The sequence below is a fragment of the Emys orbicularis genome, chromosome 7 (assembly GCF_028017835.1).
Source record: "Emys orbicularis isolate rEmyOrb1 chromosome 7, rEmyOrb1.hap1, whole genome shotgun sequence".
Classification (NCBI taxonomy): domain Eukaryota; kingdom Metazoa; phylum Chordata; order Testudines; family Emydidae; genus Emys; species Emys orbicularis.
In genome coordinates this window covers 9,462,934-9,490,327 of record NC_088689.1, presented here as the reverse complement: position 1 = coordinate 9,490,327, position 27,394 = coordinate 9,462,934, and the positions used below count along the sequence as shown (strand labels likewise).

General features: G+C 43.1%; 1 protein-coding gene across 1 annotated transcript in view; it reads right to left on the bottom strand.

The window, feature by feature from the left end:
* Nucleotides 1–27,394, bottom strand: part of RBM20 (RNA binding motif protein 20) — a 159,860-nt gene that overhangs the window by 20,229 nt on the left and 112,237 nt on the right. Inside the window, exons 2-5 of the mRNA XM_065408586.1 lie at nucleotides 8,741–9,944; nucleotides 7,797–7,858; nucleotides 7,544–7,635; nucleotides 7,093–7,190 (exon numbers count right to left, since the gene is read on the bottom strand). Coding sequence (XP_065264658.1) covers nucleotides 7,093–7,190; nucleotides 7,544–7,635; nucleotides 7,797–7,858; nucleotides 8,741–9,944 — 1,456 coding nt within the window. The remainder of the gene's footprint in view (nucleotides 1–7,092; nucleotides 7,191–7,543; nucleotides 7,636–7,796; nucleotides 7,859–8,740; nucleotides 9,945–27,394) is intronic.

Below are 27,394 nucleotides of genomic sequence, written 5' to 3'. Positions count from 1 at the left end.
CAGAGTGGTAATCACGTCGAGATAGTGGAAATCTATTCTGAAATGCTGAGGCAGTTTCCAAAGCAGTCTCCTGTCGCCCTTACGTGGAAAAGAGGCTTTACACTCCCTGTTCAAAGAGGCATCGAGCTATGTTGAGAGATGTATGTAATGTAACCCAGCTAATGCTACTCGGAAGACTTCTCACTCAGGAGATAACTGGGGATGTTCTGTGGAGGACTTATGATCTTTGCTATGCGGTGAGGGCAGATTTTTTCCCAGAGAAGTAACTCTGCCTTCAGTTAGAATGTGCAGTTCAAAGAAAGGTGCAAATCAATTGAGCTAATACGATCAAGTTCACTGGAGCCACCACAGATGTTTGGCTTGTCCCCTGAGTTTATAATTTAGAAAATTAATGTTGCCCAATTTGCACCTCTCACCCATTACCTTGCCTCCATGCTTTAACATATTACCATTTGTTTGTTTTTGTTTTCCATTGCAATGAAATATAAGAGACACTGTACAGTGCACTATTTATTATTTAGTTGTATCTTAGGTTGCCTAGACACTGGGAAATGAGTGTTATTGTGATTCTATACCTCGCCGCTAGTGCTGGTCCAATAATACTCATTGAATTATTGAACACATTGTAACCTTTTTGAATAAATTAACTATTTTTTCCCCATTTTCCTCCAGAATGGAGAGCTCCTTTAAGCTGTTCATTGTCCCTCATTGCTTTGTCGTTAGAACAGAAAAGAAAATCAAGACGTTTTACAAATGCACTAGCTTTGCAATACCTGGCTTTTCTAGGCAGATCCTTTTGCATTATGAAAGCTGAACAACTGCCAAGTTCAAAAAGCCAGATATTTTCTCCAGCAAACAGAGCGCTAAAGGCCTGATCCTGCAAGGTACTAAGCACTCTCAACTCCCGCCGAAGGGAACAGGAGTTGAGGATGCTTGGCATATTGTAGACACATGCCCAAGGGACCAAAACTGCCATGAGAAGTATTCATTTTTTAAAATCTAAATATACTTCCCCTTAAATTTTCAGGGATAATCCAATGTTGTTTAACCTAATATGGATGCCAAGTGCCTGTATCCTAGCTTTTTTGAAAGCTTGAGGTCTTATGTATTATTTATATGAGACATATTGATAAAAAAAGACTTGCATCATATCGATCAGCCAGAAATTTGTCTTGGGATCTTAGACATGTTAAAGGTATGGTGTATTGCCTTCTCGTTTGGTAGTATATGTATTGCATTAGTGCCTAAAGGCCCTAATCTGCACCCATTCTGCTAGATGCTCTATGCAGTATATATAGTACGAAACAGTCCCTGCCTCAAAGAGCTTACAATCTTCTAGCAACGTGGTCCAATTCAAGATCAGCAATTCTGATTTACCAGAGAATTTCCGGGAAAGCCCAAGTCTCATTCCTGATTGAGGGCATATCTACACTGCAATCCTGGGGTATGGTTGCAGCTTGAGCAGACATACCCAAACCAGCTTTAATCCAGCTAACTCTGGTGACAGACTAGTGAAACCACAGTGGGCTTCGGCATGAACTGTAGAAGGCCACACGGGACTCTGGGTAATGACTCAGATGGCTAGCCCATGCTGCCAAGCCTTCACTGCTCTAGGACCTGAACTAGGCACATTAAGGCTAGCTTAGGTATGTCTACTCGAGTTGAAATCACACTCCATGGTGGCAGTCTAGACATTCCCTGAGTGACAGGATCTCCCTTTGAAACTGACATTGGAACCGAGCAGAAGCTTGCACTTTGGTGGCAGGACAGAGCTGGGGCTGTGTTGCTGGGCTATTTTGGTTTCATGAGCCACTCTCTACCCCTTGATAATTGTTTTGTTTTGTTAAAAGCCGATGAACAGGTTGTCACTGCCAACATTTCAGGATAATATGATGCTGTATATTCCTTTTAGCAGGCACAGTCACTATAGAGATATACTAAAATAGCCCTGTGTGTGATGCTTTTGGAAAGATGCAACTTGAAACCGTGCAAAACTCAGAAAGGTTTGGGTCTTGTCACGAATGCCGACTGTGTTAATTGAAAAGTTATGAAGGTTCATGAACTTGTTGAGCAAACCTGGGCAGATGGATAGCTTTGTATTCTCCACTCCTGTGAACTCTGTAATTGTGTGCGGTTGTGACTAGAAATGGGCCCACCTGAGCTTTGATGGGGCTCAGAACCCGAACTCAGATCTGTATCTAAATTCCATAACTGGGTAAAAAACTTTCTACCAATTCAAGCAGTCAGGCAACAATCACTATTTTAAAACTTCAGTAGTCAACATTCATATAAACAAAGAAATTCTTTTTTTGTTATTGCTGTTAGCAGATGGTATACAGAGAATGTACAGGTCTTGATGGATTTCCCTCTCCTACTAGTTTGAGGATAAAGTCAGCCAATGAGGATGAAAAATACCTGTTCTGTCACGCATGCCAAATCCATACCCTACAATTTAAAGGAACAGCTGTGCACTGTTGATTAGGTATGGTTTTCAGCAGCATTTTCAATCAACTTTCTTTACAATCCATTTCTACATGTAATTAACCTATAGATCTGGTCAAATACCATGAAAAAATTGTTGAATAAATTATTTGATGCATACCTTTAGCCAGTCTGAAACTTGCCAAACAAGATGAGCTGCAGCAAGGACTTACGGAGCTAAAAACTCAGCTACACACGGAAATCAAAGGGTCACAGACTACAGAGGAAGACAGTCACCTGGATGAGGAATTGAGCTCTACCGCTCTTGGAACCCGCAGAGGCCCAGAGTTAGCAGACCCTGGATGTGTTAACCTAGGACTGGAGTGTCTATAACTCATTTGTAACCCCAGGTTAGGGACTGTTGAACTCTGAGTCCCAACCTGGGGCTCCAGCATCTACACTGCATTATGTAGGACCGAGTCCAACCAGACTTCCTAGCGCCCTCCAAAAAGGTGGCTGCTTTAGACTTTTGTTTGTGGTGAAGGGTGGGAAAATCTGATTGTCTACTGAACTTGACTGTCCAGAGGACAAAGAAAGTCCACCTGTGGAATTGTGGGATACTTTTGGCAGACTCCCAGAGCAGCAGTCCAGTGGGGCTACATCTACGCTGCAAAGCAATAGGACTTGAACCCTGGGTCTTGACTTGACTCAGGCTTGGACCTTCAACCCCCATGGGGGTCCTGGGCCTCTGTGTCCAAGCCCTGGGTTAGTGCAATTGGTATGTAGATGGAGGGGGGGGGAATTAGGCTTGCACCTGAGTTTGAACCCTGGGCTTACACTGCAGTGCAAATATACCCCCAGCTCAAATAATGCAAAAGGGAAAAACTCTCTGGGAGGTATCTGTCTCAAGTCAACATTATAGCTCAAATGAATGGCTTGGAAGAAGGAGAGAAAGGGGGCTTACAAGCAGCCAACTTGGGTGACCCACCTCTGATGGTGCTGCAGAATTTACACCCTGAAAAGAGATGGCGTTATCCAGACTAATACAAGCCTTTGACATGCGGTTTGGAGCTAGCCATTAATTTAAGCTGGCCATGGCACAGCTACAGAGCTAGAAGGAGAGGGAAAGAAGAAACCCCATCTGAACTGGCAGAGAACCTGTATTCCTGGCCTATCTGGATACCACCAAGGCCTACCAAGATAGATTGGCAATGAACCAATCTACAGCTGCTCAGCTGGACTTGCAGATCAAGATCAGCAAAAGGAGGCCAAAGACACACAAAGGCTGTGGAAATTGCTACAGAACTTGAATTTTTTTCAGGGAGCAGTTCACCAGAAGAGGAAGCCGCTGCGAGTGAGGAAGATGGAAGCTGATCACCATGAGCCCTGTAAATTACAGCTCTGTGTCTGATATGTCTGATTGAAGAAAGGATTCAAACCTGGCTCGTGACCATATGGAACGACTGCAACAAATGATAAATTTGGTTTGTAAAAGAGGGAGATGGGCAATAATGCAAAAATGAATGGAAACAATTCAGTTAAATGCTGGGACAAAACTGGATTGTTATAAATGTAAAGTGGGCCAAGACAGCCTATTGCAAATAGTGAAAGCCTCTCTCCCCGTTCAGAAAATGGGGACGCCAAGCTGAAGAGGCAGAGCTCGGAGGTACAAGGATCAGCCCCCCAGTTTTTTGTTTATATTTGGGAAGTTAAATAACAATAATGGGAGTTTGGCTATTGAGTGTGTAATAGGATCTGTGATGTGCGCAGGGATAACTGACGTGGACTAGATGATCACAGTGGGACCTTCTGGCCTTAGAGTCTATGAATCTATCAAACTGAAAGCACGCTAATGTTGTGCCAATATTTAAAAAAGGTAAACAGGATGAGCCGGGTAATTATAGACCTGTCAGCTTGACATCAATCCCAGGAAAAATAATGAACAGTTGACTCAAGTAATAAAGTGATAAAGAAGGGTAATATAGTTAATGCCACTCAACATAGGTTTATGGAAAGTAGATCCTGTCAGATTAACTTGATATCTTTTTTTGATGAGATTACAAATTTGGTTGATTAAAAACCATGGTGCTGATGAAATCTACTCAGACTCCTGAAAGGCATTTGACTTGGTACCAACATGGCATTTTGTTTAAAAAAACTAGAATGATACAAAATTACCATGGCACACATTACATGGATTAAAAACTAGCTAATTGACAGATCTCAAAATATAATTATAAATTGGGAATCATCATCATCAAGAGGGCGTGTTTCTAGTGGGGTCCTGCAGGGATCAGTTCTTGGCCCTACACTATTTTAACATTTTTATCAGTGACCTGGAAGAAAATAAAATCATCACCGATAAAGTTTGCAGACGGCACAAGGATTGGGGGCGTGATAAATAATGAAGAGGACAGGTCAGTCCCTGGATGGCTTGGTAAGCCAGGTGCAAGCAAACAATGTACATTTTAATAGGGCCGAATGTAAAGTTGTACATCTATGCTCAAAGAAAGTAGGCCATACTTACAGGAATGGGGGGGGGGGTCTATTCTGGGAAGCAGTGATTCACTTGGGGGTTATGTTAGATATTCAGCTGAACATGAGCTTGCAGTGCAATGCTCTGGCCAGAAGGGCTCACACGATACTTGGATGCATAAACAGAGGAATCTTGAGTAGTAATAGGAAGGTGATATTACCTTTGTATTTGGCATTGGTGTGACTTCTACTGGAACACTGTGTTCAATTCTGGTGTTTACAATTCAAGAAGGATGTTGATAATTGGAGAGAGGTCAGAGAATCAGAGAATCAGAGAATATCAGGGTTGGAAGGGACCTCAGGAGGTCATCTAGTCCAACCCCCTGCTCAAAGCAGGACCAACCCCAACTAAATCATCCCAGCCAGGGCTTTGTCAAGCCTGACCTTAAAAACCTCTAAGGAAGGAGATTCCACCACCTCCCTAGGTAACCCATTCCAATGCTTCACCACCCTCCTAGTGAAAAAGTTTTTCCTAATATCCTAATATCCAACCTAAACCTCCCCCACTGCAACTTGAGAATAGCCATGAGAATGATTAAAAGAAAACGTGGGATGGGTGAAACACTTTGAATAAGGTAAGAACTAACTCAAATTTTCATCTCAGACTCAAAGAGGACTCAAAGAAGTTTAGAGAAGGTTAAGGGATGACTTGATCAGAGTCTATAAGTACCTACATACAGAACAAAAATTTGAAAATGGCCTTTTCTATCTAGTAGACAATGGTATAACACAATCCAATGGCTAGAAGCTGAAGCTAGACAAAACCAGACTGGAAATAAGGCACAAATTTAATAGTGAGAGTAATTAACCATTGGGACAACTTACCAAGGGTTGTGGTGGATTCTCCATCACTGATAATTTTTAAATCATGATTGGAAGATTTTTCTAAAAAATATGCTCTAGTTCAAACAGGTATTAATTCAGGGAAGTCCTACGGTCTGTGTTATACAGGAGATCAGAAAGATGATCACAGTGGTCCCTTCTAGTTTGATCGTCTATGAATCTCTGAACATCCATGGCATGAGCAAAACGAGAGCACAGCAGAATAATGACCATATTAAAACAAACAGGGTGATGTTTCTGAAGGTGAGAACTCAAAGCAAATAGGGGTGAGATGGGAACAGAATCAGCTTGGGTTTCCAAGATGCTTTTGACACCATAATGCTCAGTAAACCAGTGCCTAACAAGCTGAACATAAAAACACATTTGGATATTATTTACTATTTATATTGCAGCAGCACCCAAAGTGAACCTTTGACTTCCCTATTTTTCACCCGAGCTTTTCAATATTTCAGCTTTAACTCCCATCTCTTTATATTTTTATTATTATTATTATTAGCCCTTTTAAATTTAAGAATCAATTTTAACTTTAGCTTCTGTTTGTATTTAACACTTGCAATTTTCTATCCACTCAGGTGACCCGGGTGAGACTGTAATAGGGGCATATTTTTGGCATGTGAGAGGAACGATGATGAACGCAGGGAAGAGTTACAACCTGAAATCATGGAAGGGTGAACAGGGATGTGAACTTGCTGAAATATTACTAATGGCACTAGCTCAAGCAAGTAGCACAGAAAGTTTAACTAACAGAAAACTTGTCCTATAGAGCACATGTTCTCAAACTGGGGGCTGTGACCATTGGGTGGGGGGGAGTAAACAGGTGTCAGGGACTTGCACCCATCCTGCCCTTCCCATATTGCTAAATAAGAGGGTGTCCCAGTGTGGGGAAGGTTGAACACCACTGCTAGAAATTCTTTATCAAAAGGATTACATGTTGCTCGTAGGGATGGGTGAAACATTTTGAATAAGGTAAGAACTAACTCAGATCTTCATCCCAAACTCAAACTGGACCTCAGCCTCTTTGGGGTTTGAAAACATTCAGAAAACCATTCTCCTGATTCATCCACTCCAGGCTTCATCTGGGGCACACAACAAAAATAACCATAATTGTGTAAGAAAGTCCCGACTCAACCAAGACCAGAAACATGTAGGAGGTACAGGCGAATCTGAATAAAGATCTGAAGTTTTAGTTGCTTATCCAAAAGGGACCTTAAAATTAGTTCATTGCTGATTTAAGTATAGTCTGTTTCTACAATTAAATCAAGGAAGAAGAGATTCTTTGCCTTATGTACTCACTTTTACTCCAGATGGAGGGGAAGAAAATGTAGGACCTGGCTGACCAAAGGATCTTGTTGACACAGTGGTATAAGATGAGCCAGCATTCGATGGGTAATCTAAATAATGGATTGTGCACACACAGTGAAAACCTTGTATTAACTGTATGTATGTGTCTAATTTTAAAAGACCGCTTCTAAATAAATCAGAATTATTATTCACGCTTCTACACAGAACTACAGATTGCTCGGTACTACAGCAAAAAACACGAATGAAAAGAAAAACAAATTCATACTTTAAGGTACAATCTTGCTTTCTTGGCTTTAGTTCTTCCATAAACTCCTAGCACAGAAAGCTTAAAAAGGGACCACTTAGGATGAAATTTTACAAAAAAAAATGTGTTCATTATAAAATTACTTTCTTTTTCATTTTAACTTGCATACTCATTATTATGAATACTTAAACAACTCACCTTCGATGCCAGAAGGGTTGAAAACTGATGTGTTATTTGGAGATGAATGCAACGCTGCCTCCGCTGAACTTAACGCACATCGGATGCCAGTGCTTTAAAGGGAAAAGAGAGCTTTACTTCAAGAAGCAGGAACATAACAAACACAATATGTCAAAATTTCAGAGGCCCAGATTCAACCGTGGTATAAATCTATTGAAGTTAGTGATGTTACACCAGCATGAATTTGGCCCAAGATCTCTGAAACAGTACTTACTTTTCTGAGAAAACCATACATTTTTGGATGTGAAGATTTCCTTTAATGTGCTGATCCCAGTCCTATGTTGAAATAAACAGGACATGACTGATAAGTGTACAATAGAGGCTGTTTTTGAAATCGGCTTATTACGTATACTAGTAGTTTCATTTAACTTTATAGTTCATGGAAAAAACCTGGCAAGAGAATCTAAGGTGTGATTCATGAGGTAAGTAAGAATAAAAAGGCTTACTGTATAAGAAGGGTACTAAATGGAATGATTCTAGTTCTACATGGACTTTCATTCCATACTTGCATCAATTCACAGCTTGTAAGTAAAATAATATAAATGGATGTTAAAAAGACTCCAGCTCCTGAAAATCTTCTATGCATTACTTTTCTCAAGCAATTAAGTTTATGAGTATTAAATCAGTTAAGTTAATATAGCTGAAGGCCTCATCCTGCAAGATGCTCAGTACCATCAAATTCCATTAGTGTCCATAAATTTTGAAGGTTCTCAGCACCTTGGAGAACTGCGACCCTGCTCATAAAAATGTTCTGTTTTTGTTCCAGCGTGAAACAAAAGCAAATGTCAAGACCTCAAAAGTTGTCTCAAAACAGAATTGCTGTCCTCCAGTCAGCTCTACAAATTATGTCCTCAGTTACACCCAGGTAACTCCAGTCAAGGTTGATGGGGTTACACAAGTAGCATAATTTAGCTTGCAGCATCTTTATTACTAGTGATGATGCACAAGGCGGAGAGACCCCATCTTGACTCTCAGAGACTAGTTAGAGTTTGCGGGACTGGTATTTAAAAGCCAACATAGTCATTTTTACTTGTAAAGTAAGCAAGTTCGATATGATATTAGTGAGACAATATGAACAGAGAACTCCACAAGATGAATTTAATTGAATCACTCTGCAGAATAGAATCACCCCTTAATGTGTTAGATAGAATCACTTACCTTTAGATCAAAGATCTTTCTGTCACATATTGTGCAGACGTGTGGGAAGTGAAGAGGGGCGATGCCGTGAAAGTCATTTAGCTCATGAGGCTGAAGAGATCTCATTGACAAATCAGATGTGTTTGTGGTCAACTCCTCATTCTGCCTCATTCGGGAAGTACTGAAACTTGGTTTACTATTGTTAAGTCTGTGGAAAGGAAGTGTAGTCCCAGCACCAAACTTTGTGTCAGGTGTCGGTTCTTCAGGGTTGTAGAGTTCATTTCTTATTTCATACTGCTGACCCGTGGACGGCCACAAGTTGCCACTGACCACGAGGTCAGGCTTGTTCTGTCTGGAGAAATTAGGAGCGTTTTCCCACTGGCTATTTGCACCTGTGTTATGTACCACAGGGCCTGCTTCTCCTTTCTGACTCACAGTTTGATGAGCACTCATCTGTGGCTCACCAGAAAAACCCAAAGATTGTATTCCTGTTGGATGTTGTTCTTTAGAATTGGGGCCATAGAAGTCTTTCTGAAATCCAGGCTGACTGTCATGTTTTAGTTGGCCGGAAGGACCAAAATGACCCTCATAGGGTACCCCTCCTGAGGAGGAGGAGACTGAGTGAGACCCACTGGTCATGAAGTTGTGCTGATTGCCCTGGCCTGCATCAGCTGTGTATACTTGAGGGGCAGAGACATTTTGTTTATTGTAGTCATAAAATCCTCCTGCAGCAGACGAGTGGCCTGTCTTATTGAGACTCATAACTACAGCTGGTTGGCTGGATGTCTGAGACATTACACCTCCAAAGGGGTGCATGACAATAGCATTTGGGTTTTGATTCTGTATGTTCCCAACAGTCCCCATGCTTCCTCCTGGTACCGCTAAACCTGGATTCTGTGCTGGAAAAGGTATTCCACTAGATGGAAATCTAGTATTGGTGATCGCAGGTCCTTGCTGAGGTCCTCCAGCATGCCCCTGGGGAGTATTAATGATGGACGGATGTCTTAATTGATTAAACAGTGGCTGAGACATGGCCACTTTGGAGAGAACTTGATTCAGTACAGTTGCAGCTGCTGTGTTGCTGGTGACTGCTGTCTGAGCCAATTTTAGCCTGTGCAGGGTAAGCTGGGCTTGTAGCTGAGCGAGCTGAAGACTTGCGGGAGAAGGAAGCAGCGGATTTGGAGTGCTGACAGAGAATGGATTTTTGTCCAGAAGCTTGGCCGCACTGAAAAGGAACAGGAGACGGTTTCGTTAAATTAATCTAAAAGTTAACAGCAGCCCCTTCTTACCATAATGGGACCTGGGCTAAGAAGCTATATTTTCTAAACTTGTGGAGGGCGAGATGGTGGTTTATGACACAGCAGTAAGCCATCTCTCTTAAGCGTCTAGTGCCATATTCATTTCAATTAAAATGTCATCAGGAAGATCAGTGTTGCAAAGATGGGGAAAAAGCCACATGTTTATCTAGAGTCTGATCTAGGGTTGCCAACTTTCTGATTGCAGAAAACCGAACACCCCTGCCCTGCCCACTGCCCCGCCCCTTCTCTGAAGCCCCGCCCCCACTCACTCCATCCCCCTTCCTTCTGTCACTCGCTCTCACTCACTCTCGCTCATTTGCTCATTTTCACTGGGTGGGCGCAGGAGGGGGTGAGGGCTCTTGCTGGGGGTGCAGGCTCTGGGGTGGGCCCATAAATGAGGGGTTCGTGGTGCAGGAGGGGGCTCTGGGCTGGGGCAAAGGGTTGGGGTGCAGGGGGGCGGGTGAGGTCTCTGGCGTGGAGTGCAGGCTCTGATGAGTAAGGACTGTCCCTATTTTACACATGGGAAAACTGTGGTAGGAAAGTCAAGTAGCCCACCAAAGTCAGGAGGGGAAGCTACAGTCAGAGCCAGGATGAATGGATGATCAGACAACCCCTCTCCCTTGAAATAGCTGAGCTGTCCTAGGAGTCTCTCTCTCTCTCTCTCTCTCTCTCTCTCTCTCACACACACACACACACACACACACACACACACACACACACACACACAATTCCGTGAAGTCTGCAAATTTTAATCGCAAGGTATGAAATAATTCTACAATCTCACCAGATCAAAATCAAGGTCTACGTGATTTTCACCCCAGCTAATGTTCATCATATACCCTTGTTTAAATAACTTGAATGGGACTCCTAATGTGACTACGTTTATGCATGTGCTTAACAGCTTGCAGGACTAGGGCTGCAGTGGAGTGTGTTATTCAGAGCTGGAATGCTTCACAATACAAGGAAGCCTTCAGGAGAGTTGTGAAGGTGGGAAAAGAGGATACTTCATGAACTTTAATTAGGAGGCTCATCCAAATGTAAGGGTGGTATGAAAAAAAAAAAAGGCATAAAGGGAACAGCCCAGAGAGAAGGTTGGAGGGAGACTGTGTAATGGGATGTTATGTTCCCACACAGCTTAGCCACATGTAATAAAAATCAATAAAAAGAAAGCTAAATACCACACTGAACAAAGGGCAATAGGGTGTTAATTGAATAACCGTGTAAGGATATAAATTACACACTAAAAACCCTACATTAAAATAACGTTAAGGTTGCAAAGTCAAGCACTCAAAAGTTAGGAAAGGTCAGAATTAAGATTGCTTGTAGAAACTTAATTCTGCCCCATTGTACATATGCATTATGATGCACTTTAGCTACACAATCACTATTTTTATAAAGACACCACGCTGCCTGGGATCAAGCAGGGGGAGAACTGAAAGCACAGGACAGTCTCACTGCTTTCAGTTCTTGTGCCCAGCACCAGAACGGCTCCGGACAGGGAGGAGAAGCAATTGCAGGAAAAGTCCTGCTCAGCTCCACAATGGAGCATGCTCAGGATTTTCATGGGTGCAGCACAAGGCTTCTCTCTGACCCCAAGGTAACCCTCCTGCTACATTTCACATCCTTACTCTGAAACATGGAAGCACTAGAACGTTTCCCCAGACAGTTGTGCGAATTTTAAAATACCGGCCAAACAATGCATTTCCCCCTAAGTTTGTTCTTGGAAACAGCTGAACTGTATTTGCAGAAACTTTAAAACAAAACCACAAAACATCACCTCTGCCTATAATGACCATCCTGTGTGCTTTCAGGAAATATGCACAATCTCTGGATGAGACTGCTCAGTGGATGTGCATAATATGGCATCCTCTGGCCACACTCCCTCTATAAGCAGTGCAAGCCCCGGTTTGGACAGAGTGGGCCCTTAGGGTCAATAGACTTGGGCTGGCAGAGCTGACACTGGCTCTCTAAAAATTGTTAACTAGACAGTGCTTTGATGTGGCACTCAGGCTGGAAGTTGGGTTCTGAAGCCTAGGGTGGGGGTGAGCAGGGCCGGCGCAACCCATTAGGCGACCTAGGTGGTCGCCTAGGGCACTACAATTTGGGGGGCGGCGACCGCAGCGGTATTTCGGCGGCGGGACCTTCCGCCGCCTCTATGGGGGGCGGCATTTCAGGGCGGGACCTTCCGCCGCCTAGGGCAGCAGAAAAGCTGGCAGCGCTCCTGGGGGTGAGCTTCAAAGCGCTGTCTACACAGCTTCAAAGCGCTGTCTACACAGCTATTTTTAGAGAGCTAGCTCTGATCGCGCTAACCCAAGCCTGTTGACCCAAGCTGGGAGGCTTGCTGCCGACTACACATACCCTTACAGGCCCATAGCAGAGGAGTGGTTGCATCTATTTTCCACCTTTGTCATGTCACCCTCTTTTCCTTGCCAGGAGCTTCTGCTAACAATCCAGGTGGGTGAGGTAATATCTTTTATTGGACCAACTTCTGTGGGTGAGAGAGACAAGCTCTCGAGAGAAAAGATATTACTTCACCGACTTTGTCTCTCTAATATCCTGGGACCGACAGGGCTACAACAACACTACATACCACTGATAATCAACACATTTCTAATGGCTGCTCATTCTTTCAACTACTATGCACAGTACTAAGCTGTTGAATAAGAGGAATCTTGTCCAAGACTCATTTTATCTGTACTATAAAAATATATTAAGTTTCAATTTCAAAGCAAGAACTAACCATCAACATTTGCTGTTAATAATTGGCTGATTTATAAAGATGTAATTAATTTTGATGGCTTGTCAGTATGCGACATTTTAAAAACACAAATTAGTAAAACATCTGGTTAAATCTGAAGTACAACTAAAAGAAAATAAATGGGTTTCATATTTAATGTTAAATGTCCATTAGCAACTGCAGGACACATCTGTCTCTAGGGATATCAAACAGTATTTCATTATGCAGCAACAGAATTCGCTGTCAGTAGAATAAACGCGTATCAGCAGACTTCAGCTCTGTAGTGTCTTTTGTTTTATCTTATGGTGGTTTTACTTTCCATTGCTCATTATCTGACCTGTTTTTATTGTAGTGTTTCCTACAGATTCATTTGCAAAAGGAAGTTACCAGGAAAGCATGGTCAAAATATTACATGTGCATTCAAACAAACCCAATCCCGTGAGAGGCTAAGCACCCACAAATCCCAAGCGGATGTCAACAGGATATGAGGTTGCTCAGTACATTACAAAATCAAGCCAATTAGCAAAACTGTATTGCTTTAACATGCAATGAAGTGGTAGAAAACTAGCAAACGTTGTTATTACCACCTGAAAATTAGACACACTATTACGCCTAATTACATACTATGAAAGATATATTGTGTAGCTAGCATCTGGAATATCCTTATTTATGTTATGCTATGTGGGATTCACTAAAATCAGAACTGTTGTTTCATTTCTTAGCTGCTAGTCCATCCTGTATACCGTAAAAGCAATAAAACTCTTTATAAAAATGCTTTATGAGCATAAAGACGCATTGCCTAGTAGTCTGAAAATAAAAACTTGAAGGGCTTGTAGTTCCACTTATAATTCTTTGAGATTTTGGAGATCCAGATGAATACTGTTTCTAACAATTTAATCCCACGGTGCTGAAAGGACATACAATAGCACATACCCATCAGAGCAGTGCGACAGCTGCAATGGCTTTGTAACAGCTCCTATTGGACACATGGAACTAGTTCTCAGGGGAGGCGGTAAAACCATTTGTCTCACATGCTATCAAACCATGCCCCCAAAGCACCGGGTACTCGATGTGCCATAAATATAGCAGTTAATTTTGGAGCACTGCTAACACTGCCCCACAGAAGATTCTACACCATAGTGCCCTGTTATAGCGATTCTCTACCCATGGGCGACACAACATTTCAAGGTACTCCGTAGAGCTTGCTTTTGTCACAACAGTGAAGTATTTGTCCATTTTTAAAGCAGGACAGGAGGGGAGACACAAGTGGACAGCAGAGATCGGTGCCCGGTGTTGCTCTGAGCAGCAACATCCACTCTCCCTCCCCTTGCGGGGCCACAGATCAGGGGGAGGGTCCCAGAGCCGAGGCTACTGCCTGAGCCCAAATGTCTACCCTGCAATTGTATAGCCCCGCAGCCTGAGCCCAAGTCAGCTGACCTGGGCCAGCCAGGGGTGTTTTATTGTAGTGTAGACATAACCTCCGTGTCTGTCTGCAGAACTGGAGCAGAGAGGAGCCTGAGTGAGATTAAGTCACCAATCATCAGCAGCTGCTGCCATCCCTGCCTACCACTGTTAGCAAGTGAAATCATGAAGGAAGGTGCAGAGGAGGGACATGGGTTGCAAGTTCATTCTGAACATTGGCATTTCCAGACTTTGGAATGCTTCATGTTGCAACCTTAAAGTTCTTTTAACACAGTTCCCTTCTCCCCTCTGCCCTGCTGAGTTCCCACCCCCTCGCCTTCCTTAATGGGATATTTTTAAATGCAGCCAAGCACTGTAGCTAGGATTGGGAAGGTGAGGCACTTGCATCCGGGCTGGGAGGAGGCTGTAGATTAGGAGGCTGAGAGCAGCTGTGTCTCGGACAGGGTCTCTGTATTTAAAGAGCAGTGCATGATAGGAAAATGTTTGAGAACTTGTGCTCCCCTATGTAATATGGGACCTAGGAGAGGTTATGGGACCTGAAAAATTTATATATAATCATTTTAAATTTTGTTTCTCTATTTCTACAATCTGAGCAAAATATTTACATTTATGACTAGTTCTTGCCAGCACAATTTTGCAGTCAACTCTGAGACACAGATTTAACCAAATATTGAAGATTTTATAAATTGTATTAAGATTCTGCTCAGCAAAGATATTTTTGATTAGTAATGCACCCTATTTACACACACACAGGACAAAACAATCCATCTCCTATACATTATTTGTTGCTGCCAAACCTAATTGTTCAAAAATCATGAGATTGGAGATTAAAAACTAATAGTTTTGGGGGTTCTTTTTATTTCCCTTCTGATTTTTAACATCTGGGGTATGGCAGGTCACATTTTCCATTTTTTCCCCTACAACCATGAGGGCTAGAAACCTTTAAGGGAAAAAAACCCGAAACAATCCCCAAACCAAAAAACGAAAGCTGTGATTCTCACATACACATTCATATGACTCCAGGAGCTGAGGCTTTAAGAAACACACCAAATATCATGAGATTCACAATAAAATTGCAAAAGCCGGCACAACTGGATTGCTACTATGTAGTTCAGCCAATCTGTTATCTCTGTAACCTTTAGCATCCAGGAACAGACAGTATCACAGAGTTGTCTGTAGTTAGTATCTGGACACCTGGATTAGTTGAATAACCCCATCTCTGAGAGCAATGAAAAGGCTAAATAGAAAACATCCTTTAGAAGACTCAAAGAATATGTTGATTGCTTATTCAAAGCCAAAATTGTTCATAAAGTGCGGTTTGGTAAATTACCTTTCTATTCTATTTTGAATTACACTTGTGGAGTGATTGATTTGGATTATGCTTGCTCATGCATATATTTGGACTGTTGCACCTGGTGTGAGTTTAAATAGGGTAGGCAAATGTACTGTGCTTCAGAGGTGTGCAAAATTTAATGTTTTGTGGAATTCTGTATGAAAATTTATTGTCTTCTGTGATTATGCATATGAATCTGGCATTACATGTAATTTTGTTGAGATGACATTTTTTCATCGGAACATTGAGAAAACATGAATTTGTGAAAATTTCCAAGGTAAAAACTGTTTTCACTTTAACAATATAATTTAAAAATGTGCATATTTCAGCAAAGTTTTCTGAAAATAATGATCCATTTTAGTACATAAAAATAAACCAAAACAACTTGAAATACAGGAGTACTCTAAATGTATTTCTATTTTCGACTCTGCACTACTCTACAATTATGATAATTTATGATAGCGGTGTATGCAAGAGTATGCTATTTTTGGTAAATTACAACTTTTGCCTGAATCAATTTTTTCTAACACAGCAAGCAAACTTGTAACTCTTCATTGAGGACTATGTACATGGTGAGTTTGATGACTTTAAAAAAGCCATTTTTGAGTTATCTGAACACAAAACATTATATTCTGTTAAAAGTAAAAAAACGTATCTTCTCCCCAATGCTTCATTAGTTCCAAAACAGCTGGACTAATGTTTCTAAACCTTTTAAAAAAATATTCACCATTTGGCTGATGGAGCAAACCAAAAAAAAAAAAAAAATCCAACCCCATATTATATATAAAGAGGTAACAAAAATCAATATGGTCTTAGGGCCAAAACTTCCCTTCAAATAAATGGGTGTCATAAGGAGGAGGGAGAAAACTTGTTCACCTTAGGGTATGTCTACACTGCCGCGCTAGTTCGGCGGCTGGGGATCGAAGTTCCGGGTTCGATTTATCGCGTCTGGTGTGGACGCGATAAATCGAACCAGGAAGTGCTCGCCGTCGACTGCGGTACTCCAGCTAGACGAGAGGAGTACCGCGGAGTCGACGGGGGAGCCTGCCTGCCGCGTGTGGACCGCGTCTGAACCGCGGTAAGTTCGAAGTAAGGTATGTCGAATTCAGCTACGTTATTCACGTAGCTGAATTTGCGTACCTTACTTCGACTTGGGGGGTAAGTGTAGACCAAGCCTTAGCCTCTAAGGATAGAACAAGAAGCAATGGGCTTAAACTGCAGCAAGGGAGGTTTGGGTTAGACATTAGGAAAAAGTTTCTAACTGTCAGGGTGGTTAAACACTGGAATAAACTGCCTAGGGAGGTTGTGGAATCTCCATCTCTGGAGATATTTAAGAGTAGGTTAGATAAATGTCTATCCAGGATGGTCTAGACAGTATTTGGTCCTGCCATGAGGGCAGGGGACTGGACTCGATGACCTCTCGAGGTCCCTTCCAGTCCTAGAATCTATGAATCCTAGAATCTATGAAATGTGCACAACTTCAGCAATCTTCCATGAGCATCTTTAGGCACATGAGGGCAAAATCTGTCCCCTAGAATTAAAAGAGCTCCACAACCATACCTATAACAGTGCTGCAATTAGGGTCACAAGTACAGCGATGATAAACCCAAGTAATATAAAACAGATTAACTTTTAAAATCAAGGTTTATATTCTTTTGTTCTTCTAACCCCCCAGAAAATGTAGGGTTTAAATTCATTGTTAAATCAGCTCACCACTTACATCAATAAGGATAGGTGCTTTGGTGAAAAAGCGTATGGGGAAACATTTTTCTTTCATCTGAATTATACTCCAGGACCCTTTTTTCCTCCAGAGCTCTAGGATGAATATTTAATTTGGTTTTTGCAGGAGGATTTGCTGGGTCAGAAGATTTTTGGACATTTGCAGAAGGGAGAGGAGGGAACTCCACCTTTATTTAGGTTCTGAATCCTATGCAGCAGAAGTTTCCTTGCTGAGCTTTGGTCACAGTAAAATCAGCTAATTACAGGGGCACTGAAAATCTGACCTGCTTTAATGCATTTAAACGATGGGGGCATAAATCCTTCATCATCCAAATTCTATATTAAAAGCCCACCATTATGTTATTGAGAACTTAGAAGAAAACATTAGCCAATGCTTATATGGGACCTAGACAGAACAGTCATGTGTGTTTGGCACTGGGGGCTATACCCTTATTCAGCCTATTACACAAAGCTAACCATGTGGTGGAGCATAGAATGCAAACACTCACTATTTAATCACACAGCTGTAAAGGCTGGGGTTTTCAAAGCTGTCTAAGGGAGTGAGATGCCCGACTCCCACTGCAAGTCCTTTAGCCTCGCAGGTTCTATCCCCTCCCCCCCCCATGGTTTCTGTTTATATGCATCAACAGTTCTTTACACTTACAGTTGTAAGACAAAAAGTTGCATCTCATCTAATGCTGCTGAGCTATTTCTTATTAACCAGTCCAATTGATGCTGCACAGGTCTGGGAGTGCCTCATCTGGGACAACAGACCTTGCAGAAATCAACTAAATGTTTTGTTTTCTTTACAGAGAGTTTTGTTCAATTTGACTGGCTCAAACCATGAAGCCACTGTCATGGATCACAAGCCAGGGCAATAGCATAAAAAGAACAAAGCAAGGATTGTGGCATTCAGAGTGCTTCACTATTTTGCTCCCTCATATTTGATTTACATTCACACGGATGCCAGCACCTTCAGTTTTGCTCAGAAAATGTTCTGTGTTATATGGCATCTGTTTACTGTGCAATTTCCAGGTACTGCAATAACTGGCTTTTCTTTATAACTCTCTCGTGTAATGCCCTCCTTCCATTTGAGTCAGAGAAGTTAGAGATGGAAAAGATACTACTTAGGCAAAGCCAGCACCTTGTAAGTACAGGATATAGTGTCTCTGATAGAGAATGTAACAGATACTCCAGTGTTTCCCAAACTTGGGACGCCGCTTGTTTAGGGAAAGCCCCTGGCGGGCCGGGCCGGTTTGTTTACCTGCCGCGTCCGCAGGTTCGGCCGATCGCGACTCCCACTGGCCGCGGTTCACTGCTCCAGGCCAACGGGAGCTGCTGGAAGCGGCGCGGGCCGAGGGACGTACTGGCCGCCCCTTCCAGCAGCTCCCATTGGCCTGGAGCAGCGAACAGCGGCCAGTGGGAGCCGCGATCGGCCGAAACTGCAGACTCGGCAGGTAAACAAACCGGCCCGGCCCGCCAGGGGCTTTCCCTACACAAGTGGCGTCCCAAGTTTGGGAAACACTGAGATACTCCATTTACTCTTGAATACTGTAGTGGCGTTCATTGGTTTCAAGATTTCTTTTGTACCACTTCGTACCATTTTTCTCGAAGCAGTGTTGCATGTACTGTCATAGTGTTTGAGGACTATTTTGTAAATACGAATATAGCTGTATAAATTAATAATATGTCATAATCATACCAATTCCCCCTATTCTGAGAGACGTGCTCTCATCATCTGCGATGCAGGTGCATGCGTCAGGAAAACTTAGTTCATTTTATTAATAGGAGTTCCTGGTTAAGGGTGATGAACGTTTTTTTAGGAAGTGTCAAGGGCACCCAGAGCACTAGATTGGAGCGCTTTCATTACACTCTGTATAAATCTAAATACATAAATACAATTTTTAAGAGTTATGGAAGTAGCATAGGACCAAACCATTGTGGTGCCCGAATAAAATTAGCTACATCATTTCATGAATACGGGGGACAATACCTTTTAAATAATAGGCTGCAAGTACCCTTGATTGTGCAAAGATATTGGGCCAAATTACCCACTGTGATGCAGTACCTTGGCACCAGACCACAAATGTAAACTGGCCCCAAAGCTGGTATAGCTGACCCAGGGAGGATAACCCCACTGCAAGCGTGATCTTCCGGTGGCATAGAGACAGAGCAGGAGCTTGTGTACTTTCCTGATGCTGATCTAAGGGTATGTCTACACTATGGGATTAATCCGAATTTATATAATTCGAATTTGGGAAACAGATTGTATAAATTCGATTGTATGCTGCCACACTAAGCACATTAATTCGGCGGTGTGCGTCCATGTACCGGGGCTAGCGTCGATTTCTGGAGCGTTGCACTGTGGGTAGCTATCCCATAGCTATCCCATAGTTCCCGCAGTCTCCTCCGCCCATTGGAATTCTGGGTTGAGATCCCAATGCCTGATGGGGCCAAAAACATTGTCGCGGGTGGTTCTGGGTATATCCTCCCCCCTCTCCAGGAAGCAACGGCAGACAACCGTTTCGCGCCTTTTTCCTGGGTGAACAGTGCAGACGCCATACCACGGCAAGCATGGAGCCCGCTCAGCTCAAGACAGCAGTCATGAACATTGTAAATACCTCGCGCCTTATCGTGCAGTTTATGCTGAACAAGAACCTGGAAAACCAGGCGGCGAGGAGCAGGCTACAGCAGCGCGGCGACGAGAGTGATGAGGATATAGACATGGAATTCTATCGAACCGCGGGACCCGGTGCTTTGGAGATCATGCTGTTAATGGGGCAGGTTATAGGCATGGAATGCCAATTCTGGGCCCGGGAAACAAGCACAGACTGGTGGGACCGCATAGTGTTGCAGGTGTGGGACGATTCCCAGTGGCTGCGGAACTTTCGCATGCGTAAGGGCACTTTCGTGGAACTTTGTGACTTGCTTTCCCCTGCCCTGAAGCACCAGAATACCAAGATGAGAGCAGCCCTCACAGTTGAGAAGCGAGTGGCAATAGCCCTGTGGAAGCTTGCAACGCCAGACAGCTACCGGTCAGTCGGGAATCAATTTGGAGTGGGCAAATCTACTGTGGGGGCTGCTGTGATGCAAGTAGCCAAAGCAATCACTGAGGTGCTGCTACAAAAGCTAGTGACTCTGGGAGATGTGCAGATCATAGTGGATGGCTTTGCTGCAATGGGATTCCCTAACTGTGGTGGGGCGATAGATGGAACCCACATCCCTATCTTGGCACCGGAGCACCAGGGTACCCAGTACATAAACCGCAAGGGGTACTTTTCAATGGTGCTGCAAGCACTTGTGATCCATCCCCCTGTCGCCCACTCCCAGCTTCTGACAGTCAGAGGTTTAGGGACTCCCATAGCATGGAGCTGCATCCCTGACCATCTTGGCTAATAGCCGTTGATGGACCTATCTTCCATGAACTGATCTAATTCTTTTTTGAATTCTGTTATAGTTTTGACCTTCACAACATCGCCTGGCAAAGAGTTGCACAGGTTGACTGTGTGTTGTGTGAAGAAATACTTCCTTTGGTGGCAGTGGTAACTGTGTCCTAGACAGCAAGAGAGACCATTCAGAGTTGCACTGCTGAAAGCAGAACACTTCTCTGAGTACATAGTTTTGTTTTAGAAGACAAGACCGATACAGAAGATGGAGGGGTTGAAGCCTCCAGGGACATTAAACCTGGAAGCTAAGAATTTAGCTCAGGCATGGAAGAACTGTAAAGAGGAATTTAATCTCTATGTAGATGTAGATATCGCTATGGCAGATAAAGAGAAGGCTGTGAAAATAAAACTGTTTTGTTACCTGATTAGAGAAAGGGGGAGAGGGATAAGTGAGATTCTCTGCGCAGAATTTCCCCGAGGTCAATGCACCTTAGAAGCAATAATGGGCTGTTTTGATAGTGGAGTCACTATCACTATCACTGTCACTAAGGAGTCTGGTGGCACCTTAAAGACTAACAGATTTATTTGGGCATAAGCTTTCGTGGGTAAAAACCTCACTTCTTCGGCTACCCCCGATACTTGATAGTCACTGTAACCCCTGTAAAAATGAAACGATGGAAAGATATACACCTCTACCTCGATATAACACTGTCCTCGGGAGCCAAAAAATCGTACTGCTTTATAGGTGAAACCGCATTATATCGAACTTAGCTTGATCCGCCGGAGTGCGCAGCCCCGCCCCCCCAGAGCGCTGCTTTACCGCGTTATATCCGAATTCGTGTTATATCGGGTCGCGTTATAGTGGGGTAGAGGTGTAATTTCTTTAGTTGGGATCAAGCAGTTGGGGAGGGTATAGATAAGCACAGCAGCAGTTTAAAAGTGCTAGCAGCCTGTTGTAACTTTTGAAATATTAAAGACTCGCTGATAAGAGATTAGATAGTGTGTGGGATACAAAACTCACAAGTACGAGAACGGTTGCGGAGGGAAGCTGACTTAACTATAGAGAAAAGCTTGGAGATATGCAGGGCTACAGAACTGTCCAAGGAGAGGATTAGAACCATGGAAGGACAGTCAGCAGACACTGCCCCTGCAGTACATAAGAAACAGAAATCAAAATCAGATACAACATCAATAGATGACAATAGTACAGACACATGCAAGTATTGTAGGAGAAAACATATAAGACAGAAAGAGAAGTGCCTGGCTTATGGGGGAAAATGCCATATCTGTGACAAATTTAATCATTTTGCAGCCAAGTGTTTGTCCAGAGAGAAGAAAAACAAATCCAAGCTACACACAGTAACTGAAGAGAGCAACAGTGAGCATGAGGGCATTATGTGGTTGACCAAACAGCTGGTAAACAGTACAAGAGGACCCTAGTGAGTATTAGAAACAGTTGTATGCAGCCATGTTATTTGGGAGGAAAGTGATACTGTTTCAATTAGATCGCGGAGCAAGTTGTAACATTATCCGGACCAATCTGGTGAACCCAGACATATGGTTAGAAGAGACTAACCAGCTGTTAACAATGTACAACCTTACCACTTTAAAGCCCATGGAGAAACATAAAATTAAATTAAGAAATCCAAGGAACACAAAGAAATACAGACTGGATTTTGTGGTCATAGATGAGGAGACAGCAGTACCACTTCTGGACAGCAAGGCCACTTAAGCCATTAACAGGATAAAAGTACAGCTCCAGAACATAAAGAAAGTGGATAGTGGGTTGACTGAAGATACCTTGGATGGTATTACCTGGGACCAGAAGATGATACAGAGGGAGTATAGACATGTGTTTCAGGGAGGTGGATGGCTAGATGGTGTTTATAAAATAGAGATGAACACCAGTTTGAAGCCAGTTAAATTGCCAAAAAGAAGAGTACCTGTTGCATTACTACAGCCACTGAAAAACAAACTGCAGAACCTACAGAATTGTGGAATTATACAGCCTGTAGAGAAGAGCACAGACAGGATAAACAGTTTTATGGTGGTAAGAAAGTCATACGGAAGACTGAGAATATGCATAGACCCAAAGCCTTCAAACCAAATTTTAAAATGGAACCACTTCCCTCTGACTACAATTACCAGATCAGTCTAAAGTGAGACTTTTTCAAACATGTGATGTAAAAATGGATACTGGCACATCGAACTGGAAAAAGAATCAAGTTACTTGACAACCTTCGCAGCTCAGTTTGGGAGATACCAATGATTAAGGATGCCAGTGGGAATCAGTCCTGCACCAGAGGTATTGCAGAGCAGATTGACCCAAGCATTGGAGGGCCTGATGGGAATCCACACAAGAGCAGATGATGTTCAGACAGTGGCAGAGGGTGATAACTCAGAACAAGTACAATGAGATGATGACTACAAATTACTACAATTATAACAGAGATGCAAAGAAAATAATACAAAATTGAACGTAAACAACCTCAGGACGAGAGTAACCGACGTGCCATACATTGAACATTTGCTGATCTCCGAAGGCCTGAAAGTAGACCCAGAGAAAGTGAGGGCAATTAGAGAAATGTCAAGATTCAGCAGTATTAAAGGAGTCCATAGATTCCTGGGAATAGTCACTTATTTAGCACAGTGTTGCAGCCATCTGTTTGAGAGCTGCAAGATCCTGAGGCAGCTGACACATTGAGACCCCTTATAGGAGTGGATGGACCAACACAAACAAGCATTTTGGAAAGTAAAAGAGAGCTCCCGTTTTGAAATATTACAATACAGGGGAACCTCTGATTCTGCAATGTGATGCATCCAAGCTACCATGCTGCAAGGGGACAGCCTGTTGCGTTTGCAAACACAGCACTGTCTGTGACAGAGAATACCTGTGCTCAAACTGAAAAAGGAGTTGTTAGCAATACTCTTGGGAATTGACAAGTTTCACCAATGCACTTACAGTCGCACTGTGGACATACAATCTGACTATAAACCTCTCAAGTGCATTTGGCAAAGCCATTATTCAGTGCACCAAAGTGCTTACAGCAGATGATGATGAAATGCAGACGTACAGATTAAGTATTGCCCAGGCAGAGACTTGGTGTTGGGAGACATGTTGAGCCATGCATACCTACCGGAACCCAGCAAGGAAGGATCCATAGAGGCTGAGGTGGAAACAATAAATATGGTACTTATCTATCTCCAACGAAAGGTGGAAAGAGATACAGAAAAGTACCGAGCAAGACAGAATACTTCAGACATTGAAACTCATGATCCTATAAGGATGGCCAATGACAAAAGACCAAGTACCTAAAAGGGATAACACCATTCCTTCCGATAAGAGACAAATTGTGTATACAGAATGGCATTATATTTTGTGGAGAAAAACCAGTTATTCCAGCAGCTTTTAGGAATGAGATTATGCACAAAGTTCATTTGTCACATTTGGGAATTGAAGGTTGCTTCTATGATCATTTTAGACTATTTTTCCAATTTCTGGGAGATAGACTATTTACCAAACACAGGAATCCAGAACTGTTATATGGAATATAAAAGCAGACTTTGCATGGTATGTGATACTGGATATCATGGGTGCCGATAACGGACCACAGTTTGTTTGAAGAGAGTTCTGGAATTTCAGTAAGGACTGGGATTTTGATCACATAACATCTTCACCAGGGCATCCTGAAAGCAATGACAAAGTGGAATCAGCAGTAAAAAGTGCTAAGAAACTTGAAAAAAGTGAACACTGCTGAGGCTGACCCATATGTAGCACTACTAGATCACAGACATACTCCCTCGCAAGGCCTAAATTGAAGTCCAGCCCAAAGACTGATGCGCTGTAGAAAGAAGACACTCTTGCTGAGGAGCGGAAGGTTGTTAGTCTCAGGGTACTCAGGTGCTTCACTTGCTGAGCTGCAGAGAAACCAACAAAAAAGACCAGCGTTTTACCACAGCAGATCCGGGAGAGATCAGCCATATCTGGAGCCAGGTGACAAAATGCATACGTAACCATTAACAAAACAGGATACGTTCTAGCACAAAGCCACTGTGGTTCAACCAGGAAACCAAAGATCATATCAACGGCAAATGGGCAATGGACAGAGAGTGAGGCAAAAGCATAGGCATCCCAGGAAAATAAAAGAAACCTGGACAACGTGTCTTAGGGTTCTAGAGCAGGAGAATCCTGAGCTAGAGTTGTTCAAAGCAGACAATGTCCGGGGCATACCAGAGGAAAGACAGGAGGAAGAAGGTGTTTCAATGGAAACCCCAGCAACACCAAGCCTAGAGACTGTAGTTGACCAGACTGGAGGAAGAAAGCACCAGGGATCACCAGTGAACCATGCTGTACTAGAGGAGGGTGGATTGTTAACAGACCTGCTCATCTGAGGATTTTGTGTGATGGACTTCCAAGTTGTACCGGTATATAGCTAGACAAACTGATCAGGTGATGAATGCAGTAACCTCAAGAGTGGTCAGCATCTGAAAGGAATATATGCGTTTATGTTATCAGTTATTGCCGGGGTGTGTGACAGTTTTCTTGAAATGAGAGGGGATGTAACAATATGAAAGTGCTAGCAGACACTTTCAGGCAGCGTACTGTTTCCTGAGGGGAATCGTTTGGAAGTGACAGCTCCTGGGGAACTATCTGAGAAGCCATGTTTTAAGCAGCCACAATAAAGCTGGAGTTTGTGAATTAACCCTGTGTCAGCTTGAGGTCCTCTATGGCAGAAGATCCAGACACAACTAAGTATAATACAGGGGTGATGCCTCTCCCACAACCTCTCAAAACAGGCTCATAGTACTGAGTAGGGTTTTGTTTCTTTTAATGGCTCGCTTCCTCCATCCCATCCCCAGAGGAAGACATGCTACTGACTTCTGCGGGCTACGTCCGGTTCTGCTCCAGTTGGCTGCAAACGCCTCTTACTCAGAATGTCTCACCGCCGAGAGAGATTGGGTGCAGGGTGTGTGAAGAAGGGGTACCAAGGAGTATTACCTCACCCCAGCCCCATTGCAAAGGCAGGGTCCTCAGAGCTATGAGGCACAGGGTAGGAGAGACACGAGCAAGGGTGTGTGGAGCAGAACGGCTGGGAGGGGACAGAATGGCTGTGGGTACCTGGGCGTGCAGAAGGGTGTGGGAACGCTCTGGGGCAGGGCTGCTGTACAGTGCTGGGTGGGACTGAATGAGTGGTGGGGTTCCAGGGAGACTGAAGAGCGACAGAGTGCTATTTGTAGGGGTGGGGCAGAGCAAAAAAGTGTGGGGAGAGAGACCCTAGAAAGTGGGAATGGAGCCTCCGAAGGAGAGAGGACTATGGAAAAACCTACCACGACGTGGGAGAGAGGAGGTCACCCGAGGCCCCGAAAGGAGGGGAAAAGGAGAGGAGGACCCAATGTGAGAGCGACATGGAAAGAGATAGATGGAGAAATCAGGGAAAGAAGGGCCCAGGGGTGAACATGAAAGGAAGGGGGAACAGCTAGGAGAGGAAAAGACAGAGACTGGGAGATGCCTATGGGATGAGGAGAGGGACCCCAGGAAGGAGAAAGGTGCAGACCTGGAAAATGCAAGAAGGATCAAAGAGGGAAGAAGGCCCCCAGGACAGAGATGGAGTGAGAGGGGAGAGACTGAGGAGGAGAGAAGATAATTGGCCAACTACCTGCAATGCCTACTGGACGCTTGCAAGAATGGATGCCATTGTCAGAGTCAGCATCCCCGCCCCCCATCTTTAAGCCTCAGTGAGTATTCACAGCGCATGTCCCAGACCCCCATCCCACCCCAACTAGTAACATTAAATAAAGAAGAGTAGGCTTGACACTCCTGATTTAGCCATAGCGAAAAAACAAGCAGAAGCCTTTTAACAGAACACAACAAAAACTCTAATTAAAAAATCCCTTCAAGCCTCCTTTATACCCCATAATGAAGCAAAAAATGGCAAAAACCCAATTTAAAAACATCCTTTGCATATAGCACTTAATTCTAAGGACATTACCACAGTAATATCTGTAATAACTAAGTAAATATTTTAACATAGATCTTACATACTAATGTTAAACAATATACAAATATATTTTACTATATGCACCTAATAATACCTGAAGGCTTCTGGGCAATTTTTGTTGTATTTGAAACTAGAGGAAGACATGGTGTTGTAAGGGTGAATGATGCCTCGTTTTAATAAATCATATATATTACTAGTTTGCACTAATATAACGCCTTTCCCCACAGAATCTAAAAGCTCTTTTGCAAAGTTACTGTCTCTATTTTGCAGAAACGATAACTCAGATATTAAGACCTGTGTTTTCACTACTACTTTTAGTGCCCAATGTGAGAAAATGAGGTGTCTGAATCTAAGCAGCCAAAAACGGAGGTGCACAGAAGTTGTGAATATGACTGAAAATTTAGGGTGGAGTGACTTGCCCGAAGCAGCACAGTTAATCAACGTAGGGAAAAAGAGCCCAGTCTCTCATTCTCGTTCTCCAACCACTAGACATTCTGTCTCCCTACTTCTTTCTTTAAATTTATATCATGTAGCTCTAGGCACCCATTCATAGTCTGGGTGCCTATCATAGGTAAACACACAAAATACAAAAGGACTGCTCACAGATGTAATTATCCCATCCTTCAAACCACTCCCTCAATACACTGAGAAGAGAGAAGGAAACATGGGGTTTGCAGCATGCCTGACATGTTAATAAATCCAGGCTCTGGCAGACAAAGAGTTTGTAATCTTGACAAACTGAAAATCTGTCTAACATTCAGGTATTGTACACACCAAATGT